Below are 24,624 nucleotides of genomic sequence, written 5' to 3'. Positions count from 1 at the left end.
TCATTCTAGGATGTAAAGTAGCGGATTGTTTATCGAAATCATTTAGTTATTTGTTCCATAATCTCTCAACCTGCCGCTCCCTCTACTGACAGAATGACGTTGAAATGTCTTTCAAGCCTTCCAGTCCACATTTCTTGTGCCGAATGATGCGGGAGCTTGTTATCGTTCGACCCGTGCAAATCGTGGTATACAATTGTATGGGATCCTCCCTCGGGGCTCCTGAATACGCATCGATACCCTGATCCTGCTTGGTGTGTGACGTCGAAGCCTATACGTTTAAGAAATTCCTTCCACTGCCCAAATCGCTTCTGTCCTTTTTCGTTCTGTATCCAATTCCAGAACTCTATATCCTTGGTGGCCGTGATGGCTACTGAGGGCCGAGGACGCGGTTCTCCTGTAGTGGATGAGATGCTGACTGTTCGCACCAATTCTAAGTTTTTCCGTCCGGGTTTCTGTCGGGTTTGCCTTCTTCGCGACTTTTTCGACTTTGTTTGAGTTGGCGTGGTGTTCGTATCTTGTGATCTCCACCCCGGTTCCAAGGCAGTTGGTGCGGACGTGGGTGCGGATGCACTCGGGACAGGGGCCTGGCTGAATATCATACTGACGATAGGGTCGGTCTTGTTCCAGTTGCTCATGCATTCATCAATTCTATTCCAGAACTTGCAGTGGCGGTCTTCCAAGGAAACATTTTCGTCCCTGGCCTCTTTGTTGAACTCATTGCCCTTGCGCTGAATTATTTTCAAAAAACCCTGGATTGGTAATACCCACGGTCGTTCGCGTTCCTGCCACTCCGATATGGCATCGTGGGCCAGAGTGGTATATTTTATATCCAGGTTAAGGATGAGACTCAAGTGTTTGGAAGTCTCCTGCATACAAGCAGCGATAATTGACATGTCGTGGAACGTTTGAGCGACTGGGAATGGGGGCGTTTCCTCAGGTTTGCTACCCGAAAGCTCCTGCTCAATTGTTCTCAAAACTGCATCAAAACCCATCAATCGTATTGTAGGGTCATTCTTCTCCATCAAGTCGTAAAGATAGCGTAATGTCTTATTTTTCGCCTTTCTGCCCAGCCACGCATTGCCCCGCAACGAACAAATAATCTCATTGAGAACAGAGCGAAGGGTAGCATGCATGGATATTGCGCCTGTGATCTGACCATTGTCGCAAGAAAGTTGAAATGTCGACAAATTACCAGAGGACCTCATCTGGCGATCATTCCGACAAACACGGAGTTTTTCACCAATAGTGAGGAACAGATCGATACGTCCAAAGACAGAACGCAAGAACCTCGAAGCGTTCCTGTCCATGTCCGTAAACCGCAGATTCCAATAATCTGCGTCAGTCCGAAGCTGCCAAAGATCGTCCATCGCTTCCTCAGCAGACGATGTCAAAACGTCTGTCAAGTAATCCCAGTCTATATAATCTGGTCTCTTGTATTGTAGCAGCGCAAAGCGACTCAGAAGCGAGTGAGGTTTTTCGCGTTTGTCCCTTCCGGTACTAGTAGTTTGGTCGACAGAAGGCCCTATCTGAGCCGAAAGACACGAGACGAGAAAACAGTAGGTTTTTTTTTGCGCTATGAGTTGATGTAAGCCGATAGCTGGATCGATAAGGTGTGGGTTCTTGAAGACGTCAGGTTCAAATTGTATCCCGTACCGATCCTCGTCGATACCGGCTTCGGAATAAAACGATATTCTTCCCTCAACTTGCATTTGCGTAATCGATTTGATCCAGTATCCAAGCTCAACAAGGCGGGTATCTGTAGATAGGAACATCTTCGGATGTATGGCTGACCGAGTTTGTAACAGATCTGGAAGAACATTTCCCTCAGCCAGGTCCTCCACGTTGAGTAGAGGCGTCAGAAACGGTTCTTTGTCTAAAGGCTCGTTCGGATACAGTAGATTTCGAAAACGGATTCCCCTGTGGACACCAACGCATTGTTTCTCGGCCCGTACCCGAAATTACCCTAATCCGTATTCGGCTAAAACGTAAATAATTATGTCCTAAAATTAGACCAGTTGTCAATTTTAGAACCACATTGTTACGTATTATACTGTATATTACATGAAACCCATATACACTGCTACCTTAATGCCCCTCTATGCCTGACATTCCATCCTTCTGCACCGCCTGTTAAGTAGAATCATTTGCACAATATGGCACCGAACCTACCTGTTTCAAAGTTATATTTTATTCGTGATATGATACAAATTAATTCACTAACAACGTCTCAAATGGCTGATGCAGCTGAGTGTAGCGAAAAGACGATCAAAAATACTCGCAGAAACCTGCGACTATTTGGACAAGTTCATGCCCCCTCAACTCGTATCGGTCGGAGACGAAGCATAACACCACCCATGTTATAAGCTCTCTGCGACCATCTGCTGGAAAACCAGGCCTATACCTCAAAGAGATAGCTATCTTTCTATGGGATGAATTCCGGATGCTAGTGTCAACCTCTAGCTTCCGGAGGGCCCTCGTATCCAAAGGCTGGTCTAAACAGACAGCCCGGCAGAGTGCTAGAGAGCAGAATGCCGAATTACGAGAAATATATCTTTATAACCTCTCCGACTTTGAGTTGTACCACATTGTTTATATTGATGAATCTGGATGCGATAAGCGAATTGGGTTCCGACGGACAGGCTGGTCACAACTCGGTGTAGCACCTCGGCAAGTGTCTCAGTTCCATCGTGACGAGCGCTATCAAAATTTGCCTGCGTATGCCCAAGATGGTATTTTAATTACTCGCGTCTTTCGCGGCTCGACGGATGCCGCTGTGTTCGAAGACTTCATCGAGGAGCTCCTTTGTCATTGTGGACGATGGCCGGAGCCGAAGTCTGTTCTGGTCATGAATAATGCATCGTTTCACCACTCTGAGCGGATTTCACACATGTGCGCTGATGCGGGAGTTAAATTGGTCTATTTGCCTCCGAGTTCGCCGGACCTAAATCCAATGGAAGAGTTTTTTGCTGAACTCAAAGGCTTGATAAAACACAATTGGAGCTACTACGCACAAGATCCAGACCGAGAGTTTGCCTCCTTTCTCGAGCGGTGTATTAATCAGGTTGGGGCAAGAGTGGCTGATGCTAGAGGCCATTTTCGGCATGCAGGTTTGACTAATGAAAAATCGGATGATTGAAATTATGCTTCTAGCAGAACCATTTCACCGAGCCTATAAAGCTGCTTGCTAACTCTGTATCCCGGGTTCACAGTTTTCTGTGCTACAAAAAATTCCATGCCAAATTCAGTAGGATATACCTCCTACGAGGTAAAAGGATCAAAAATACATTTGTCAATTGGTCATATATCGATATCCAAAACCCTACTTTCCCATTCTAGCAAGGTTTTGGCATTAGAAACGGTGCGAGGATGGGCTGAACCTATGACATGTCGCTGCTTCACTATGCAGACCCTCAACATATCAATCGCGTCGATATATCGGCCTGTAGATTCCCAGGTGAAAGCCAGATTGGCCATACTCGATAGCGTAGAGGGATGATCTTCGCCGAGCTTCGTCTTGCGAGTCTCCATCACCTGCACCTCGAGCATCTCAGCTTCCTCCCACCGGCCTTGCTTCCTATACGTCGACGCTAAGTTGGCCATACTCGTTAGCGAAGAGGGATGGTCCTCGCCTAGCTTCCTCTTACGAGCCTCCATCACCTGCACGTCGATCTTTTCCGCCTCCTCCAACCGGCCCTGTTTCCAGAACGTCGACGCCAGGTTGGCCATACTGGATAGCGTAGAGGGATGATTCACGCCGAGCTTACTCTTGCTCATCTCCATCACCTGAATCTGGAGCTGCTCGGCCTCCTCCAACCGGCCCTGGTTCCTATATGTCGACGCCAGGTTGGCCATACTGGATAGCGTAGAGGGATGTTGCGGTCCAAGTTTTGTCTTGCGAGTCTGCATCACCTGTGCCTGCATCTGCTCGGCCTTCTCCCACCGGCCCTGATTTCTATAAGTCGACGCTAAGTTGGCCATTATCGATAGGGACGACGGATGGTCCTCGCCAAGCTTCGTCTTGCGAGTTTTCATTACTTGCACCTCGAGCTGCTCGGCCTCTTTCCACCGGCCATGTTTCCTATACGTTAAGGCCAAGCGGGACATACTCGATAGCGTGTCGGGGTGGTCCTCGCCGAGCTTTAACTTGCGAGCCTCCATTACTTGCATCTGAAGCTGCTCGGCCTTCTCCCACCAGCCTTGGTTCCTATACGTCGACGCTAGGTTGGCCATACTCGACAGCGTGTCAGGATGGTCTTCGCCGAGCTTCATTTTACGACTCTCCATCACCTGTGCGTTGAGATGTCTAGCCTCCTCCCAACGACCCTGTTTGCTATAGGTCGACGCTAGGTTGGCCATACTCGACAGCGTGTCGAGGTGCTCCTCTCCGAGCTTTAACTTGCAAGTGTCCATTACTTGCACCTCTAGCTGCTCGGCCTTCTCCCACCTGCCTTGGTTCCTATACGTCGACGCTAGATTGGCCATACTCGACAACGTGTCCGGATGATCATGACCGAGCTTGGTCTTGCTGGTCTCCATCACCTGCACCTCAAGTTGCTCGGCTTCTTTCCACCGCCCCTCGAGCCGATATGCCGTCGCTAACATTGCAGTGCTTTCCGAGGTCTCGTCTCCTTCTGCGCCAAAAATCTTTGCTCTCTGCTTTCGTGAATTCGATGCCATTTCCCTTGATTCCGCAAACATACCGCTAGCTTGCGCATACCACGCCCCTTTGTAAAGTAGCGTGGCCCATTGCCGTAGAGAGTCTGTCGATTCTGGTCGTTGTGACAACGCTGATTTAACATGTGGAAAGAGCGAGCGGCACCGTACCCAATTTTCATATTCTCCGGTTGGGAATTCGTAACAGAGATTTTTGATGAATTTTTCCTTCCAATGTTCAAGTTGGCCGTGAGTTTCCAGCCAAGTGCGCACGGTCAATTGCACTAGTCGATGCATTGTGAACACTGTGCTGTATACCCCGACCGAAATCAATGAATAGTCTCTCAGCGTGGTAATATCATCTTCAAAAGTCTCATCCGCGTCAAGATCAGACACGCTGCGTTCATCCTCTTCTCCGGAACTATCCTCAATTGTCTCTGCACACAAGTATTTTCTCATTTCTCGGCGTTGCTGAGCTCGGAGGATGCTCTCTGGGATTCCCTGTCGGTCGAAAAAGCTCATCAAAGAGAGCAGATCTGCTGCAGATGACCTTACGCCTCGAATGTGGTCAAAAGATATTTGCCATGTGAGCAGAATAGAGTTCTTAGCCTCCCAGTCTCGGTAATGAAGACCTGCTTCTTTATTGAGCAACCGTACAGCTTCGCCGTCACTTTCCTGGAGTTTCTTCAGGTATTGCGATACTGAGCAACGGGGAGAACGATGCGCTATATAGCTGGCGGCCTGCACGATCGCGAGTGGCATGAATTCAAGCGCTTCAACCAGCTGCACCATGCCCTCGCGCATCCCAGGTATATCCAGCTTCTTCTGTAGCAGATTCAACCCTTCGGCCTTGCTCATTGGTTGCACTTCGATGATATTCTTGTGATCGGCGATATCAAATGCTACTGCTTTATTCCGACTTGTGACAATGAAGGAGCCAGTTGAGTTTTCGAGGAGGTAGTTTAGCAGTGGCTGTGTCGGTGCATTGCTCTGGCCAGTTGCCTGGCTCTCCTGACCAATCGCCGAAGGTTTGCGGAGTAGCACGTCATCGTCGATATTATCTATGATAAGAACCCATTTTCCGATGCTTTCATCACGTAGCCAGTTGCCAACGAGTTGAAATATATTGGCGTTGCGGTCTTGGCGCCCGGGAATTTTGGCTCGATCCGCAAGGTCACGGAAACTTTTCTCGTAGCGGGCCGCGTTACTCGCATGAATCCAGAAAACCCATGTTCCTGGCGAGTGTCGTCGAATCCGGTGACCGTATTCGACGGCGAGTTGTGTTTTCCTACGGATAGTCAGTATTGAAGGGACCGCCCCTGGAGCCCGTATTGCACTCACCCAACGCCCCCGAGACCGACGAGTACTATTCTAGACCCCGGGATCGAGGCTTTATCGTGAATTCGGTCAAGAAGTGCACCACGACTGACAAAATCTGGTTCGTGTGGAAATGGCACGGTCGACAGAGGGTCTGGGCGAGATTCCGGTCGCTCTAGAAACAGGAAGCCGCTTTTAGTCAAACTTACCGAGACCTGTTCCAAGGGCCATTGGAAACTTACCCGGTGGAGAATATATTGGCCCATTGTTGATCCCTATCTGGGTTCCCGAGTTTGCGTTGCCAAACGATATAGAGGTCATAGTCAACACACCATGCACACGATGTTCGGTGTTTCGGGCAAAGGAGTCGACAAATTGTGGGGTCTTATCCTCAGCCTCACTGTCAGGTGACTTCATGGGACCTTAGCGTTGAATGGGTTTAGCATCAAGTCAGCCAAGTATTTTCTTCTCTTCCCTACAAAGTGGGGTTTTCTTAGCAAAACATGGAACCGGTCCGATTGACCGGGCTATCCAAGCAAATGGCCAACGTGTCCGTCTCCTAGCTAGTTAACATCGGGATAACACTCTCCCCTCTCCCTGAACCATCATGGCCCTAGCTGTTGAATGGTCACTCTATCTAGGGCTGTGATAATCAGATCAATGTTATGTGAAACCAGTATGTACAGAGACATACGTCAAGCGAGATCTATCGGACAGCATATGGGGCTGAATCACGATTGTCCCTCCGCTTGGCCCCTGAAAGCACACTGCGGGCCAGGATTGCACTAGAGGCGAGCAGGTGTCAGATTTGCATGAAAGCAAAATTATGCTGGGAGGTGCTGTAGTTTTTTATACGGGCGGCTATGAGTGCCCAAAGCGGTGTGCTATATCCAATCACCAGGGTGCAAAGACATGGCTCCTTCATGTGACCCAAGCATTGATGCGATTCTTATCGTCTCGTCGCCTTACTGTAAAGGAGGCACTTTATTTGCTTAGTAACGCTCAAGATTAATGAATAAATTAAGCAAATAGATCATAGATCGCTCTCTCACTAACTACGGAGAGGCGTGACATCTAATACAACAATGCATACAAATCGAATCCAAACATGCCAATACCCAATGCCAACACATATTTCTATGCCATTTGAATAACGGGTATTCCCTTCTTCACATTCTCAACCCAGTCACGAATATTCTCTACGAAACTCCGGGCTATCCCGGGCTTGATACCCTTGCCGACAAAGAAATCTGGGTTTTGATCACTGTAGATGTGCTCAAGTTCAAAGCCATCTGACAGTGTTATATCACATGCTTGTCGATATCCAGCTTTTAGGCTATCATTGGATACATTTGATGCAAGCCACTCACCGTATTCTCTGACAGCTACGTCTTTGAACCCGGGAATCTTCAGTGAAACACCTTTTAGCTCAGCTGAATCAACGGTAGGAGCTGTTGTCGCCAAGCTAGCAGAGTGTGATGGGTGAACATTGATGTTGATGGGGGGATACGGTATTTCACCGCCATGAATATGACCGCCCTTGCGTTTTTCTTTCTCCTGCTTCTGCTGATCCTCCATATAGAGCTCGTCCCAGATTTCCTCCGGAATGTCTTTGTGCGTCTCTAGGAAACCACCTTTCTCCACATAGGTGACCAAGCGTCTGAGAGTTTGCGTGCGAAGTCGATAATGCTTTTTCCCCTTTGGATCTAGCCAATAGGAGGGGCCTAAGTGGTATGCAGCTGAGTCACATTTTATCAAGTTATAAACGCGATGCTAAATTGATTGCTGACCGGATGTATTTTCTTCAGCGTCTAGCTGGGCATCCCGATTATTAAGTATCCTCTGTGTGACAGAAGATTTACCTCTCTTCTCCCCTTTCTGTCCAGCGGATAGAGAAGTGCAATCCTCTACGTAATTGAAATAGATCCTCACCGTGAGTCTCTTTCCACGACAGAAATGTGTCGATACATCCGAAGCTGCTTCTCGATAGGAGCCTAAACAATTTCGGTTTTGTTGAACCGTTTGGTCAGATCACGTTGGGAACGATCATTGACTGATACAACGATCGCCGTGTTATCGACCCTGACCCTCTTGTTGCGGGAAACTTTCTCTCGAAGTACATTTTCTAGCTTATCTTCCAAGAATAACCGCCAGTAGTCGCTCGGGGCCAATACCAGGTCCTCTTCGGTGTCCTTTACCACAGCCTTGTTGTTAAGCGTGACTCGCTATTCTATGGAATAGTGGATACAGCTTGGTGGATCCTCGTCGTAGGTCTTGTCTTTCTCCCATTCAGATTCCTGGAGCAGAGGTATAATATTTGGTCGAGGCTGGCTTTCCGGGTTGGGCTCATCGTCGAGTAGGATAGTTGGAGAAGGACTGCAGTTGGACTGTGTAGCACAAGGGCTTCGGAAGTATCCCGGGGTAGGTGGGGAATACCGTGAATCATGTTCCCATTGTTCGAGCTCTTGGGGTTGAGAAATGTAAACGTAGTGGTACGGGCTTCCGTTCATATCTACACACGATCAAAGCCCAAAGGTGCATAAGTTGATGGTAAAATCTGTGGGTAGATGGGCCCAATAATGAATGAAAGCGACAATAGGGGAGCTAGAGCCATGGGAAGCAAAAAGAGAACGATATTAGACTACCGGTATCGGTCCTCTACAGCAGTAACACAGTCTTCGTCATGAAAAGAGCTGATGAAGACGAAGGCTGCGCAAGAGACGGAAGAACAGGAAGAAAGGGAGTGGGCTTGGCTCAAGCCAGATCGCCATGTCTCCCCGCCTATTGAGATTATCTTCCTCGAACATTCCATGGGGGTACAGTCGTTCTCGAAATCGGCTTGACCAAAACACAGTGAGGAACTCTTTTCTGGACCCACTGCTAAGGCCTTAGCGCAAATCTTTTATCTAGCCAGCTGGATTTAATTGAGGGGCACCGTAAAATATTTATTGTATAGTACTGTATCTTTCCACGTAACATTACAATTTTGTAGGGAATCTAGTGGAATCCCTTCGAACGAACCACATGGTCAATGGTCCAAATCATATGGGGAAGCTACTAAGCGCGAAGGGCTTAACTAATACTCGCACACATTAGCCTGTCGTTACGAAAGGGCTAGTGATATGAGGCCTTGTCATTTTATTCGACCAGATATTATATCTTATTTGTCAGCGCTACGTGGACACTCAGCGCGAGCTCAGGCAGTCCTGAACGGACCGACAATTACCTGAGCAAGATGACATCACAAAGATGGCAGCAAATGGTGCGAAATCAAATATAGGTCCTATCGGCCTGAGAAACGCTTATTCCGGCTAAATGGATTTGATGGAACTGGGATATCGACACCCTCTCGAATATTTGCGGAGTTAATAAGTCACCAAGAGCAAAACCCTTTCACTGGAAGGCTTACTCTACCGATTCTTGATCGTCTTTACAACAGGCAAACGAAGAACAGATAGATGATTGGTAGTAAACACAATAAGTACAACACTCATCTTCTGTGCAAGAATCACTGTATATTTAAAATAGGACTCCCTGGTCTTTAACAGCTCTTACTCAGGCTAATGTACGAATCGAGAAATTCACTGCCATCCAATCCCCCGATGCGGAGCTGGAATACTGGCTGCCCCTATTGCCCGAAAATATATCTGTTAGCCCACCAAGTTTGGGTAGCTCTAGCAAGTCAAACGATGTCGGCTGGGATGTTACGAAGACCTTGATGATATCCTCGCATGAACCATAGTCCTTCATTATGGGAGGCACTGTCATCCTGATCCTCCTTGACAACTTTCCTGGAAGTGACAAGCTGCCATTGTGGGGATCTTTCCGTGGAGGAATCGCCTCGTAGGTTGCTCGGATAATCCCTTTGACCCTCCAACACGGGCCGAGATTATAAACATGCGCATACAGAGTTGTGTCGCCTTTGTTGTTTATGGTTAATTCGAGAGGGGTGTTGTGTCGCACCTCTATCTGTTCCTCTGGACCGAACACTGCTCCATCGTTGACTATCTGAACGTCAAATGACGTTCGGAATGCAGCATTAGGCACCTGATTATTCAATTCCTTGGTCGCTTTGAACCTGGTCAAATGCTCTAGCACATCGCAGATGCGGCCAGTGTCCACTTGGTCTCGGGGCAAGGCTGGCAAATTGATCAAATTTTGACCAGAGCTGTCTAGGATCTCGTATTCATCGATGTTCTTCAACACGACGTGGAATACTGGGATCTGGGGAGTGTTGATGTTGGTACTAAGTGACCGTTCCTTCAGTGCTGCCAACCATTCATCACGATGTGGGAGGTCGGGCGCCAAGTGAATGGGGAATTGCGCGAGATACGCACAAGTGAGTGGCTCTGCGATCCATCCTGTCTGAACTTTTCGATGGGGATCCAGCAGCTCTAACTGAGACGTAAGACCGCCAACTTGGATTATCTTGGCGATCAATCTTTCCTCATTCCCATCACCGCTTGTCGATGTTGGAAAAAACACAGTAAACTGGTCGCCATCACGGACGCCGTGCGCTTGGCCGGCTAGTATTTGAATGATTCCCTCACGCTGGACGATGCGGGCTGACCTTACACCGCGGTGCGTTTGGACTGGACCGAAGAAGCCTTGGTCCGCGTTCCCGTACAGGACAGGATGTTGCGCGATACAGGATTCCCAGAAAATAGCACGTATATGATGATGTATGTCCCTGTGTCTCCACCCAAGCCCGTGAGCAGAAATTGTTCGAAGTAAGAAGTAGGACAAGACTCCGTATGTTAGCCCCTTTTCGGATGTTTCGGAGCCTCCTTTAGCGTTCTCGTCAGGCCCGCAAGCAGCGAGTATTGCATAGCGGTTAGGTTCCACTAGCCAGTTGTCGCGCATAGATCCATTGCGCTTCGCAGAACAAGGATTTCCACCTCTGAAGCTGATCTCAGGGTCTAGTAAAGTCGATGGGGCTGTCACGAGGTCGCATGGGAGGTATCGGACACTAGGTCCACCATTGCGGTATACTGTCGCAGAGAAACAGCAGTCCAGAACAAGAGTGACTTTCAAATTCTTGTCAACCATTTTTTTGAGAAAGCAGGCCAACCGTAGTCCCTTTAGATATTCCTCTGGGCTTTGATCTCCTTTGAGAAGAACCAGTGCCAAATCCCCGGTGGACTGGTTTGAGAAGTCAAAGCACGGATCAAGTCTAGTGCCGTGCCCTGAGTAATGGATGTAAACGGAATCTCCCGGCTCTGCCTGAGATGTAATGGCTTCAAAAGCCGAGGTCACATTGCGACATGTCGGCCAGCATGCTGGGTCTTCACGTGGAGTAACTATCTCCGGATCGGAGCTCTTGCTTGCTGTCAAAGTCCGGACATGCACCGAACTCAGTTTATCCTCGAGGCATTCCTTGATCCTTGTTACATCTCGTACGCAGCTGGTCAAGGATCCGCGGGGATAAGCATCAATGCCGATGAGGATCGCATAATGCCTTGTTACTGCATGCTGGTTGTCCATAATGGTAGAAGGGCACTAGCGCAAGTTATGAAAATCGAAAGCGGGGACCGTATACTGTATAATGGTCGGCTGGGGAGGGAGAAGAGCTCAAAGATCGTGTTTACTTTATCTTGAAAGTTCTTGGAATGAGGCTAATTTCTTGTATACCAGTGACAATATGATCAGATGCGGCTCAGACCAGGCACACCGGTGTAAGCATTGCTGTTGGGCAGAAAGCTGATGGGGGGCTGTGAAAACCATGTAGGCATCTTTTGCTATCGAGAGACTTGGGCCTTCTCTGGTTGCCTCCTATTGACGTGGAAAAATTCTATTGGGGGAGAGGTGAAAGCCCCACTTTTCTCATGCAGCCTCGAGTTTCGCCATCGGTATTACCTCGCCATTCCTAGCAGTCTGCCCGTTCTCAAGGCTAAGAGTACACTTCTCCGCAGAGATTACTGATGCCACAAAAAATGGGCCATCATCAGATCCGTCAGAGTTTAGCAGGTTGACCTTATCTCCCACTCGAAATCTTGGACCCTAGTTTTGAGTGAGCTTGATACATAACTACTAACCTGTCGGCTAGGGTGACTCACTTGAGAACTAGCGATATATGGGCGATCTTCCTCATCTGAAAAGATAAACTTATCTTGGGTTTCCCTAGTTCATGTCAAAATATTATATAGACCATGATAGGCTGGTATACATACGCTTTGGAAGACATTTCTCTTGAGGCTGAAGCGGTTGAAAGGAAGGGTTTGAAAGGGCAGCTGCGGCGGTTCTTTACGAATTTTGCTAGTGCAGATAATTAGCTCAACTATACCTAGAGGTAGGAGGAGCTATATATGGCAGTCAGCCTAGCCCCAAAATCTGCCTTGTAGTCGGCAAGGCAAACGCAGATCTCAAGGTGGTCAATGCGTCGTCATCGGGCACTCGTGCATTGCGCATGTGGCTGTGTAAACTCATGGACATGATTATACTTGGTCGCCCTAGACGAATACATCAATGCCTTCCAAACTCATAGAAACGCGACCTTATGCTCGCTCGTCAGTGCCAGCTCACGGATTCTTCAAACATGTCGCCCTCCCCCCCAATCCGATCTGCCTATATACGAATGCCCGAGACCCGCCGTTCTAGAGGGGACATCAAACAGAAAGAGTGTGCACTTCTCTACCCTCCCAAATGGACTAGCACTCTAATAAGCCCAGTCGAGGATTACAGGCCCGGATACCCCCGTTATGCCGCGCTTCTTTCAGCACACAATACGTACTTTTTGTGCCGAAGATTCGACTGGCTTCGAGCTCGACTACTGTTGCAGAAGCAAGATAAGCTGTCTATCCTCGAGGAGAAACTGGAGGAAGTAGATTATCTCGAGGCTGCGCCTCTTTATCTGGGGAAAAGCCGAAGTGATAGAAACACGGAACGGATATCTCTTCTATCGGAGATTGATACAGCTCTTGCTGATTACGGTAACGCAAGTGTCTCCAAAATATCACAATTGCTAAGAATAATCAGACCAGTTCATGGAGAGAACGAGCCGCGTCCTGAGTGTCGGTCCTTCCTGTCCAAGAGACGTTGAGAGTCTGCGTAACTGGGTGGAAAGCACTGGCTGTATGGCACGAGATGAAACTGCGTATCTCGCTCATCATCATGAATTGGTGTCACTAGCTCCCGCCGGTGACAATGCTATGGTGCAGCTCGAAACATGGATCGAAGATAAGGTTATTCGATATTGGCCGAGTTTCCAAAGAGTAAGACCACAGTTAAACACTAGGCCAAGCTGACTATTTATTATATAGAGCCATTCCCACAACGTTTCGAGGGATTCTAATGTTTATATACATCCTGGAACGCAGATTCGGGAAACCGCCAGAGCAATGTTATTACTTTTGATCATACTCCTACTACTGGGTCCAATGATCATATGCAATATTATTGACAACACTTCGGGGCGAATTGTCATTGTCATGGCATCTACGATATTTTTCCTCCTTATTTTCGCCTTGTTAACAAGATCCAAAACGATTGAATTAATCCTTATAAGCGTGACGTACGTTACCCTTTCATTCCAAATAACACACAATATCTGATCTAACTGATCGTTGTCCTAGCTATGCTACTGTTTACATAGGATTTGTCTCCGGAGGCAGTGCAACCTGAGGCTCATATTGCTACTGTAGTAGAGAGCACACAGGGGGTATGTCAAGAGACAATCTAACAATTGATGGGAATCGAGGCTGTTCGACAGTCAACCAAGAAAGTTTTATTGAGCATGCTATCAATGCTGAGGCTGGTGTGGACATATATAGGTGGAGTGATTTGTCGTTTCAGCACATACCCTTTAATGAATACAACAAGCGCCAACAAAGAACGTGCGTTGAATATAATTGACAGAGAATCTAAAGTTCCGCTAGTTGTTTGAGTTGGCGCCAAGGCACCTCAGGGCACCACGTCTCGGGGATGCGCATTGACGCATCATGTTTTCGCCCAGTTCCCAGTTACCACCCAAAAGAAAGCAGGTTCTTGTTAGCCCCACTTCTCAACCGCACCAGATAGCTGAGCGAATCAGCGCCTCTAACGGTATTAGATGGGAACTGTTTCTGTGGGTAAAGGAGAGGAGATTGTGTCGATCTGAGCAGTGGTACTTACCACTAGAAATTGGATGATTCAGCGGCCACCCATTTCCCCGCTTATTTTACATGGGTATACCAGATCAACTCGGGGAATATTCACATTTCAAAAAAACCTTCACTCCTGAGGTCTAGAGACACTTCGACAGTCGTCTCTGGGATAGTTAGTTCAATCAATCAAGGGACAATTGCTTCCCTCAGTACTAGTGCATACGGATATCCTACAAACCGACAGATGTTTCGAGCTGCATGTAGCTAGTAGCGCCACTTTACAACTAGGCGACCTCAACGGACCAATTTAAGAAAGTCCAGCGAGTTTCCCTCGGATGACGAGCCAAAGCAATCCAATGCGGATGGAACATCAGGGGGCGGAGTTTGATTAGGTCTGTCGCATAAGTACCAGCTCGACCCCGAGGCGGCCATAGAGGGTAACGGAGTACATTTCCTACCAGTTCTTATCAGTTCTCACAATAAGTGATTGACGACGATAGTTGATCAATCCCAAAAGTGAATAGTGACAGAATTGAAGTCAACATAACTGGAGGCATGAAGGACACAAAATATGCTATTCAACAAAACCAACAAGCTCTTGAGGCCACACCAGAAGATCATCCAGATCGGACCGGTCGGCTTCAATCTCTTGGAAATGGATACCGCGACAGATACCAGAGAACAGGTGCAGAGGCTGACCTTGAGCTCGCTATTCAACAATTCCAACAAGCTCTTGAGGCCACACCAGATGATCATCCAGATCGGGCCGGTCGGCTTCAATCTCTTGGAAATGGATACCGCGACAGATACCAGAGAACAGGTGCAGAGGCTGACCTTGAGTTCGCTATTCAACAATTCCGACAAGCTCTTGAGGCCACACCAGATGATCATCCAGATCGGGCCGATCGGCTTCAATCTCTTGGAACAGGATACCGCGACAGATACCAGAGAACAGGTGCAGAGGCTGACCTTGAGTTCGCTATTCAACAATTCCGACAAGCTCTTGAGGGCACACCAGAAGATCATCCAGATCGGGCCCGTCGGCTTCAATCTCTTGGAAATGGATACCGCGACAGATACCTAAGAACAGGTGCAGAGACCGACCTTGAGCTCGCTATTCAACAATTCCAACAAGCTCTTGAGGCCACACCAGAAGGTCATCCAGATCGGGCCGGTCGGCTTCAATCTCTTGGAAATGGATACCGCGACAGATACCAGAGAACAGGTGCAGAGACTGACCTTGAGTTCGCTATTCAACAATTCCAACAAGCTCTTGAGGCCACACCAGAGGATTATCCAGATCGGGCTGGTCGGCTTGAAAATCTTGGAATAGGATACAGTGACATATACCTAAGAACAGGTGCAGAGACCGACCTTGAGCTCGCTATTCAACAATTCCAACAAGCTCTTGAGGCCACACCAGAAGATCATCCAGATCGGACCGGTCGGCTTCAATCTCTTGGAACAGGATACCGCGAAAGATACCTAAGAACAGGTGCAGAGACCGACCTTGAGCTCGCTATTCAACAATTCCAACAAGCTCTTGAGACCACACCAGAAGATCATTCAGATCGGGCCCGTCGGCTTCAATCTCTTGGAATAGGATACCGCGACAGATACCAGAGAACAGGTGCAGAGACCGACCTTGAGCTCGCTATTCAACAATTCCAACAAGCTCTTGAGGCCACACCAGAAGATCATCCAGATCGGGCCGGTCGGCTTCAATCTCTTGGAAATGGATACCGCGAAAGATACCTAAGAACAGGTGCAGAGACCGACCTTGAGCTCGCTATTCAACAATTCCAACAAGCTCTTGAGACCACACCAGAAGATCATTCAGATCGGGCCCGTCGGCTTGAATCTCTTGGAACAGGATACAGTGACAGATACCAGAGAACAGGTGCAGAGACCGACCTTGAGCTCGCTATTCAACAATTCCAACAAGCTCTTGAGGGCACACCAGAAGATCATCCAGATCGGGCTGGTCGGCTTGAATCTCTTGGAATAGGATACCGCGACAGATACCAGAGAACAGGTGCAGAGACCGACCTTGAGCTCGCTATTCAACAATTCCAACAAGCTCTTGAGGCCACACCAGAAGATCATCCAGATCGGGCCCGTCGGCTTGAATCTCTTGGAATAGGATACCGCGACAGATACCTAAGAACAGGTGCAGAGACAGACCTTGAGCTCGCTATTCAACAATTCCAACAAGCTCTTGAGGCCACACCAGAAGATCATCCAGATCGGGCCCGTCGGCTTCAATCTCTTGGAAATGGATACCGCGACAGATACCTAAGAACAGGTGCAGAGACAGACCTTGAGCTCGCTATTCAACAATATCAGAATGCGGTATACCATCTTCCATCTCGTGTCCTGGATCGGCTATGGTCCGGCAAGCATCTACTCAATCTACACACTAAAGCAGGAAACTGGTTATCAGCACATCAAATCGCATCTATCATAATGTCTATGATTTCTCGCCTCACGCCCAACTCTTTAGATATCTCGGACAAACAATACTTGCTCACTGAGATTACTGGTCTGGCTTCAGATGCAGCCGGAATTGCTCTGATGGCAGGAGAAACGCCTTTTGAGGCATTACAACTCCTAGAGCTTGGCCGCGGTGTCATCATGGGTTCGATCAATGAAATGCGTGTCGATACTTCCGACCTTTTCCAGCAACATCGTCTCTTAGCAGAAGAATACATCGACCTCCAGAATCAACTCAATGCTCCAACCCGCGAACCTGATCCGCTCAGTATGCGAACGGTGATAGCGCATCGCGTTAATCAACGTCACAGCGCGAGCCAGAAATTGGAGAGAACAATCGAGGCGATAAGAACCTTGCCAGGCTTTGCTAGATTTCTTATGGCCCCATCCGAGGACGAATTTCATGCTGCTGCTGCCTCAGGGCCGATTGTCATTATTAATGTCGGCAATCTCCGATGTGATGCATTGATAGTGGAGAAACACGGGATAAAGTCCTTGCCGCTCTCTCGTCTACATAAGGCAGATATTCAAGACCGCGAAGCAGCTTTAGCGACACCAGAAGCACTAGATACGCAATTACTAGAGTGGCTATGGGACGCGATCGCGAATCCAGTACTCGACGCATTAGAACTCACACGAACGCCTGATGGCTGTTGGCCTCGGATCTGGTGGATTCTGACTGGACCTCTCGCCAAATTCCCTATTCACGCTGCAGGCTATCATTACTACCGGTCTGAGACTGTCCTCGACCGAGCGATTTCATCCTATAGCTCTTCTGTTAGGGCGCTCTTGCAAAGCCGCCAAAGATACTCTGTTTTAGCAGCAGAACCGGGCTTAGGGGATGCCGTTTTAGTTGGTATGGAGAAAACACCGCATGAGTCTGATCTTCCATATGTGCGGTCAGAGATGGAAAGGATAGAGAGCCTTTGTGGCCTTTTACAAGTCCAAGTCTGCAAGCCTCGGCCTTGCCGAGAAGATGTCCTATCTGCTTTGAATAACTGCGTTATCTTCCATTTTGCTGGTCACGGAAAAACTGACCAACAAGACCCATCGAAAAGCTCTTTAGTTCTGGCCGACGGGCCGCTAGCAGTGGCGGATCTCTTTGAAACTAAACTTCATGATCGGAATCCTTTTCTTGCCTACCTCTCAGCTTGCGGAACCGGACAAATCAAACATGATGCACTCATCGACGAGACACTTCACCTGATCGCTGCTTATCAGATTGCTGGATTCCGGCATGTTATTGGGACTCTATGGGAGGTGAAGGACGAAGCATGTGTCGATGTTGCAACTATATTTTATAGTTGTTTGAAAAAACGAAAGATGACCGACGCTTCCGTCAGTGAAGGCCTTCATCGTGCAAGCAGGAAGCTACGTGAAATGTGGATATCAGAGAACACAACTAGATCAGCCAAGCGGATGGCAGTCCTGCAAGACGGATATGCTTCAATGGCGACGAAACAAACAAGATCATATCAAGGGAAGGAGAGAAATCTGAGAGATGCAGATACGGAAACGGAGTCGTCATTAAATTGGGTTCCATACGTTCATTTCGGGATTTAAGCCTGTGGACGAAGGAAAAGTGAGATTGGGCATCAATTCACCTAATTGAGTTTCAAGGCACCGCGCATATTGTGTTTCATTGTCCAAAAAAACAAAACATAATAATTCATGAACCGCTGTAGTCATCCTGGCTAGTGAAAGGACATGGCCTCATATTAGCCCTTTCGTAAGAGGGTACAGCTCACGTCGCCAATGACATAATCATCCAGCGCCAGACGCTAGTTAACTAGTTAGTTAACGTAATTCACTACCGAGTGGTCCACACCAGCGAGTGGTCCAGCCCAAAACACCATAGTAAACGAGATATATTCTACACTTGTATCTCAACAACCACGTCTTTACTTTACTTCATTGTTTGTCGATAGCTGTTGATAAGACTTGTCAATACTATATATCAATTACAAGGAATTCGAACTACCGCATTGTCATGGTATCGAAAATTACGTTGTTATGAGCCAGAAATATATATATCTTAATCACAAAGCTATAAAAATTCTCTAAACTCCCTAAAGTGGCTAGTCATCATCTAAAAAGCATTAGACTATAAGGAAAAATGCCTTTAGACTATCGTTGTTGAGATATAATGCTGTAATTTATCGCATTTACTATGTGTTTTGGGCTGGACCACTCGCTGGTGTGGACCACTCGGTGGTGAATTACGTTAACTAATGTGAGCGAGTATTAGCTAAGCCCTTCATTGTCAGTAGCTTCCCCACGTGATTTGGACCATTGACCATGTGGTTCGTTCGAAGGGATTCCACTAGATTCCCTACAAAATTGTAATGTTACGTGGAAAGATACAGTACTATACAATAAATATTTTACGGTACCCCTCAATTAAATCCAGCTGGCTAGATAAAAGATTTGCGCTAAGGCCTTAGCAGTGGGTCCAGAAAAGAGTTCCTCACTGTGTTTTGGTCAAGCCGATTTCGAGAACGACTGTATACGGTAATTTACAATGACTCATTAGACACGAAAGCCTGATACGTTTTTTTACTGAGATACGGCGGAGCAGGGGTTGTTTACTAAAGTAACCTAATACGGATTAGGGTGGTTTCGGGTACAGGCCAAGAAACAACGCGAGAGTTTCCATGGGGGAATCCGTTTTCGAAATCTACTGTACCGCGCCAGCATGTGAATAGCCAAGCCTGGACATCGGTGGAGCTCGGTAAATCGTTGAAGCCAACTCTTTCGTGCCTCAGGTTGAAGTTTGTCCCACTGCTCTTTAAAGGATTCCATTCTGCTTCCACTTTCCCTTAGGGTTTTCCACAGATCAAGGACCTCATTCGCAATCTTGCTGACGCTCAGCTTGAAGGTCGCCAGAGGTATCTTTTTGTTCGACGAATCCCAATCGATTTCTGCTCGTCTGTAGATTGCATCGCTCTGAGATGCCCAGTTCACTCCAAAAAGACTTGGCATCATTTCCTGCATGAATTTAAATTGGGACTTGTCCACAGTCACCTTCTTCATCATCTCTTCCAAGTTTAACTTTGCAAAGTCCCGATCCGAAAGAGCGTTGAAATTGACCCCATGCTCAGAAAGATCCTTGAGATGTTCCTTATGCTTGGAGATCTTCTCTTTAATATTCTCCAGCCAGGACTCTACATTGTTGAAATCGAGAGCTGTTTTGTAATGGCTCTCGAAAAACCGAACCAACTTCCAGGTCTTAGGCATCAAGAGTTCGACAGATTTCCATGTATTGCTCGAGGTGCAACCACGAAGACCGAGTATGGTTTTGAGATTGGGCAAAACACTTTCAACTTCTTCCAGCAAAGCATCTTGCTCCTTGAGCAGTGATTCCATGATTGTAGTCCAAACTTAGAGTAACGAATGGACAAATTGACGAATTATGCGAGTGTACTGTTTTTAGAGCAGTATGATGGAAAATGGTGTATCCTGCGATGCGGGGTGGATGTTCTAGCTCTAGAATTCGGTGTAGGGAGGGTACGTTGAAATCGAAGTAATGGAGCGTAGACAATTCAATGACGACAAGAAAGCGTGAGGCACGAAATAGAGCAGGAGCAGCGATTGCAAAGTAGACGAATAAGTTAGGCTGGGTGGGTCGAGAAAGACTTGTTCGTACAGCGTCTGAGATTCCGCCGTCGATTACTTATGTGCAAATGGTATGGCAGAGCCCTTTGTAGGGAGAATGGAATTGGATCTCCTTTTCTCTTCCGCGATCTGCAGTCTCGTTTTCGACGTACGCGCTCCGTCACACCGCAGCGACCCATCTTTAGCCCACTTTAAGGATGTGGAAACATACCAGGAGACTGTCACCCAATTATTTAGCGCTGGAAAATCAATCGTTTTTAGGCGCCCATATTATATGGGGCTAGGTGGGAACTAATCATACGAATCTACCGCCGCATGTGGTTCCCAACCAAGCTGAACAGCCCAGAATTATGGAATCGCTTCAAATGCCAGAAAAACGGTCTCTTGTACCAATTACAGGGGGTGGATTAGGTGATACAGCATATCACCGTGGTACGGTTATACGATAAACAGCATTGACTGGCAGCAAATTGTGAACGAGGACTCGGCCGTGGGGTCTGTGCACGCGGGGCGCTCACCTTGGCGCTATGATTGGCTCCAGTTTCCAGTGCATCAAATGTAACCCTCAACCTCGCGCCCCCACCGGGTTCTTGGATAGCGCTAAAGTCCATCCCGTCAGCCGCTCAACAATCACAGAATTCTGTAGCTGTGCTATACAGCGCCATGTTCCTGATCACCGGCCGCCACCTTCAGGTCAATATAACCATCTTGCTCTGTCTGGTATCCAAATCGCGAACAAAAGATCCTAGCTCTCTCTACATTTCCGATCGCTCTTGCACTTCTCCGTTGGATAGTATCTAGCTTCACATCAGACCATTGTTTCTCTCGATCAGTGTAAGTCCACACCGCTATTATGTATTCACAAGCAGAGTATCTGACCGTGGAAAAATATGGACAAACACATATACGACCAGCTGCGGCAAAATGCCTTTCAAGTTCTTGAACCAGCAGCAAAAAAGCGGCAGTTATCCTGCTCGTGCTACTCTTCAAATGGTCGATAGCATAGGCCATTTGTTAAACAACGGCGCTTCGGTCCAAGAGACACAAGTGCTCATTCTCCAAACGATGCAAATTGTGGAATAAAAACATCACACGGTTGGAGCAATGCGCTAGGGAGTAGAAAGAGCGGATGGAACCAAATACGGTCACCGGCCTGGACGGAGAAGGGCCTTGACCGGATTGTGGACAATGACTTTGAAGATATCGAAATTGGATGGGAATCGGCTGACTGAAAGGCTGCCACGGGAGCTCCAATGGTGCCGATGTTGTCGAGTTGGCCTCGGGTGTATCCATTTCAGGGAAGAAAGAATCCAAGAAAGCCTACGCCTTGTCTTCGTTCTCGATAAGCTCCTGGTCGTCAACCTGAAGTGCCGGGACGCACCCCCAGGTCTTCCGTGGTTTCACGTAGGTGCCCGCTTTCCAGAGTTTTCCGTCTCCGGCTTCGTCTAGAAACTGTCTCCAATGTGATGTTTTGGCTTTCTCAATAGTCCGAGTCCACGCTCGTCGGCCTTGTTGCATCTTTTGGAAGGCAACGGTGGAATTGGGATGGTCTCGCCCGAGCACTCCGCAGTTCTCCTGCAATCTCCCACGTAGTTGGTAGACATTGGTTTTTTGAACTTTGAGGTCCGGCGTGAACCACCATTTGGAGTATGGCGTTGGGCGTGTGTCAGGTGTTAACTCATTTACTGTTGCTGTTGTTACCTTTGTGAGGGTTTGGACAGCCTCGTCCAATGCTGGTCGAGTTTTAATTTCTTTCCCGGGGCCGACTCGCTGTACCACCTCCTCGCCAATCTAGTTCCAGTCCGCACGTTCGTAGGCTTTCCTTATCTACGTGGCTTGTTTGCTATGGGTGTGGAGATTCCATTCGGGATACGTAGTGCGGTGGTCGGATCCGTAGTTTTCGTGGTAGAGATGACACTTGATCAGTAGCTCTGGCCGGTTCGTTATCATTAGGTCATGGTGGAATTTCTTCCTGAGTCGCTTAGCGACCAGTAGGTTGCCGTTCCCCGGGGTAGGCAGCTGTGGAAACCGTTCGCAATTACACCAGATCATTAAAAAAGTGCATCCACGATTTATACATGTTTTTGGGTATTTTGGGCAACCCGTGGGTACCCGCCAAGAACCCATGGGCGGGTTCATCAAGTCCAAAACCCGCGGTGGGTTGCCCATGGGCGGGTAAGGAAATTGAAAACCCAACCCAAACCCGCGTTTGGCGAGGTCTAATTCGGAGAAAGTAATTCCTACAGGCGCTAGGCCGGGTTGGTCCACCGCCTCATAATTCTGGCAAAACTGTTATCGTAATTATTGTATTGCTAGCAATGAGTCATTGTCACGGTACCGTAATATTACATGGAGCCACCTAGAATCCTTCTATAGATTTGGGCGATCTGGCCAAATCGACATCTTCCCCACCTAGCTTCGCTCGTTCCCCTCATGACCAGGGAAAAACCAGTTGACATCTCTGGGTCATCTGACTATGATCTCCCACTGCTCCACCACCCATGACTTAAATGATTCACAGGGCCGCCCCACCCTTGTGCAGCCAATCATTGTGCGGCGTGGTGGATTCCCTACTTTCTCGAGGCCAACACATTTTCCCCGCCATTATTTTCGACAGCACAATCTAATACGTTACCGTCACCCGGTTCAACTGCGTTCAATCACGGGGTTTCTAGGATTTAGCTATTCCACAGCGTGAACCGTAGGACCATCACACTCTAGGTCTACACCGCTCCTTAGAGTGGTCGCCAGCAAGACACACTGCTCGCTGGAGATGAAATTGTTCTGACCACATTACATTCTCTCGATACTTCGTATCAGTTTTGAATTTCCGGGATATGTTCAGCAATGGCATCGCGTACAAATTTTCACCAATTCCCTAGGTAGGTACGTCCCTATACTCTGTACTCTCTTGTGCTGACATTAATGAAGTACGTTCAAGGATTGCCCAGTCCAGATCATTGCTGGCCCTCAAAAAATCGTTTACTACGTTCATCCTGGAGTCCTTTCGTCGTGCGGCTCACCGGTGTTGAAAGCTCGTGTCAGCGACCAGTGGATTAAGAATGGTACGAGTGGGGCTATTGACTGGACGGAATTCGATGAGGAAACCGTTGAATGCGCCTTGAGCTATCTATACATTGAAGATTACGACGTGCGTGGTCGAACAGTTGTTAGTGAACAAACTGAAGAGAGAAAAGACGATGATCGGATGGGTACATTCCATAGTCCCTTTTAATTCTGTTCGCTGTTAACGACTAGACCTCTTAGCACAAGCAGCCTTCCTCTCTACCAAAGTGGGGTCGTCGATGCCTGACTCCAAAATCTTAAATGAAGGGCTTTCGGAACGACCGCTAACACCTTTGAGTCGGTGTTTGCAAGCTGGTTTGCCAGCAGAGACTATGCAAACAGCCGCAGCAGCGTTCATGAAGGAACCTAGTGCTTGTGATGAAGGCCTTGGTGACATCGCTCTTATGCATGCCAAGGTTTACTGCTTTGCACACCAGTTTTTGTTCTCCCGACTCGAGGATCTGGCTTTACAGCGCCTGACGCAGCTTCTTCTCAAATGCGGTACACCAACGGATCCATTCTTCCTGGGCCTTGCAGATGCTATCCGTCTGGTTTACGGCGCAACACCAAAGTCGAAACCGAATGATCCAGCTCGGGAACTACTTTCTCAATATGTGGCCCTTAAATACACCATACTATCAGACGAGAGTATGAGAGCTTTGATAGCAGAAGGGGGTGATTTTATGGTTGATGTCACCTGCAAACTCGCCCGGAGGGTATCGATAAGTGGAACATCGACTCAATCTTTGGAAGGTCTTATTGATGAGCTGCAAATGAATGTTTTCAGGCTAGAGCAGCATACTGAGAATCAAGCTTGCTTGCTCAAGCGGGCAAAGGAAGAAATCCTGGGATGGGAGAGCTGGAACCGAGGGATTTCAGCAAAGCACAAGAAAGCGAAAAGGATAGTGGCACCGTTTGAATTCAGTGCGACTCATGAAAATTCGGCTTGAGAATGGTTCTTACTGCCTGACAGAGACTGCAATACAGCTTGAAATTTTATATTTGCCTATCCACCATCAATAATAAAGTGATTCAATTGTTTTGTTTTTCAAATACGCTATGCTGTGTTTTCAGCGCGTGGGATGATATTGTGGACTTCTATTGTGAAACAGTGAGCCCGCTTGGACACCTCCCAATACAAGCCCTCAACGATAGCTGTGCACTTCACCAATACAACCACAATACAGTAACGTTTTCATCAACATATACTAGCTGATACCGCTGACACTCAGCGAAGTATGTAGGTAGTACTCATGTGCCGGCAGCTCGTTTAATTGGCTGCCCAGCACTCGGACAGAGCGTGCCGTAGGCCGCGACTCTACTGGGACCCCATCAGCCTCAATTGGCCCAGACGGACTGGGTCCAAGGCCCAGCGCATGTAGCAATTGGCGCCCCCGAG

The 24,624-nt window shown here is 47.9% G+C and overlaps 7 protein-coding genes across 7 annotated transcripts; 3 read left to right on the top strand and 4 right to left on the bottom strand.

Moving 5' to 3' along the window:
* Positions 1-65: 65 nt before the first annotated feature.
* Positions 66-1,772, bottom strand: N7506_005601 (uncharacterized protein; the record flags this gene model as incomplete). The annotated part of the gene is made up of 1 exon (XM_056954894.1): positions 66-1,772. One exon carries the CDS (start codon positions 1,770-1,772, stop codon positions 66-68), a length of 1,707 nt encoding a protein of 568 aa, XP_056811871.1.
* Positions 1,773-3,297: 1,525 nt separating this feature from the next.
* On the bottom strand, positions 3,298-6,387 carry N7506_005600 (uncharacterized protein; the record flags this gene model as incomplete). The annotated part of the gene is made up of 3 exons (XM_056954893.1): positions 3,298-5,941; positions 5,995-6,145; positions 6,213-6,387. 3 exons carry the CDS (start codon positions 6,385-6,387, stop codon positions 3,298-3,300), a joined length of 2,970 nt encoding a protein of 989 aa, XP_056811870.1.
* A 3,138-nt stretch (positions 6,388-9,525) lies between these two features.
* N7506_005599 (caspase) lies at positions 9,526-11,454 on the bottom strand (the record flags this gene model as incomplete). The annotated part of the gene is made up of 1 exon (XM_056954892.1): positions 9,526-11,454. The coding sequence occupies one exon, from the start codon at positions 11,452-11,454 to the stop codon at positions 9,526-9,528; it is 1,929 nt and encodes a 642-aa protein (XP_056811869.1).
* A 1,051-nt stretch (positions 11,455-12,505) lies between these two features.
* N7506_005598 (uncharacterized protein) lies at positions 12,506-13,261 on the top strand (the record flags this gene model as incomplete). Its single annotated transcript, XM_056954891.1, has 3 exons — positions 12,506-12,908; positions 12,946-13,181; positions 13,232-13,261. The coding sequence occupies 3 exons, from the start codon at positions 12,506-12,508 to the stop codon at positions 13,259-13,261; spliced, it is 669 nt and encodes a 222-aa protein (XP_056811868.1).
* A 1,345-nt stretch (positions 13,262-14,606) lies between these two features.
* Positions 14,607-18,107, top strand: N7506_005597 (TPR Domain containing protein; the record flags this gene model as incomplete). The annotated part of the gene is made up of 1 exon (XM_056954890.1): positions 14,607-18,107. One exon carries the CDS (start codon positions 14,607-14,609, stop codon positions 18,105-18,107), a length of 3,501 nt encoding a protein of 1,166 aa, XP_056811867.1.
* Positions 18,108-19,011: 904 nt separating this feature from the next.
* Positions 19,012-19,910, bottom strand: N7506_005596 (uncharacterized protein; the record flags this gene model as incomplete). The annotated part of the gene is made up of 2 exons (XM_056954889.1): positions 19,012-19,046; positions 19,295-19,910. 2 exons carry the CDS (start codon positions 19,908-19,910, stop codon positions 19,012-19,014), a joined length of 651 nt encoding a protein of 216 aa, XP_056811866.1.
* Positions 19,911-23,006: 3,096 nt separating this feature from the next.
* Positions 23,007-24,175, top strand: N7506_005595 (uncharacterized protein; the record flags this gene model as incomplete). The annotated part of the gene is made up of 3 exons (XM_056954888.1): positions 23,007-23,041; positions 23,091-23,371; positions 23,427-24,175. The coding sequence occupies 3 exons, from the start codon at positions 23,007-23,009 to the stop codon at positions 24,173-24,175; spliced, it is 1,065 nt and encodes a 354-aa protein (XP_056811865.1).
* Between the last annotated feature and the right edge of the window lie 449 nt (positions 24,176-24,624).

This window comes from Penicillium brevicompactum, assembly GCF_028827555.1.
Source record: "Penicillium brevicompactum strain IBT 35665 chromosome Unknown utg000004l_segment0_segment0, whole genome shotgun sequence".
Taxonomy (NCBI): domain Eukaryota; kingdom Fungi; phylum Ascomycota; class Eurotiomycetes; order Eurotiales; family Aspergillaceae; genus Penicillium; species Penicillium brevicompactum.
This window is presented reverse-complemented; position numbering and strand designations above follow the sequence as displayed.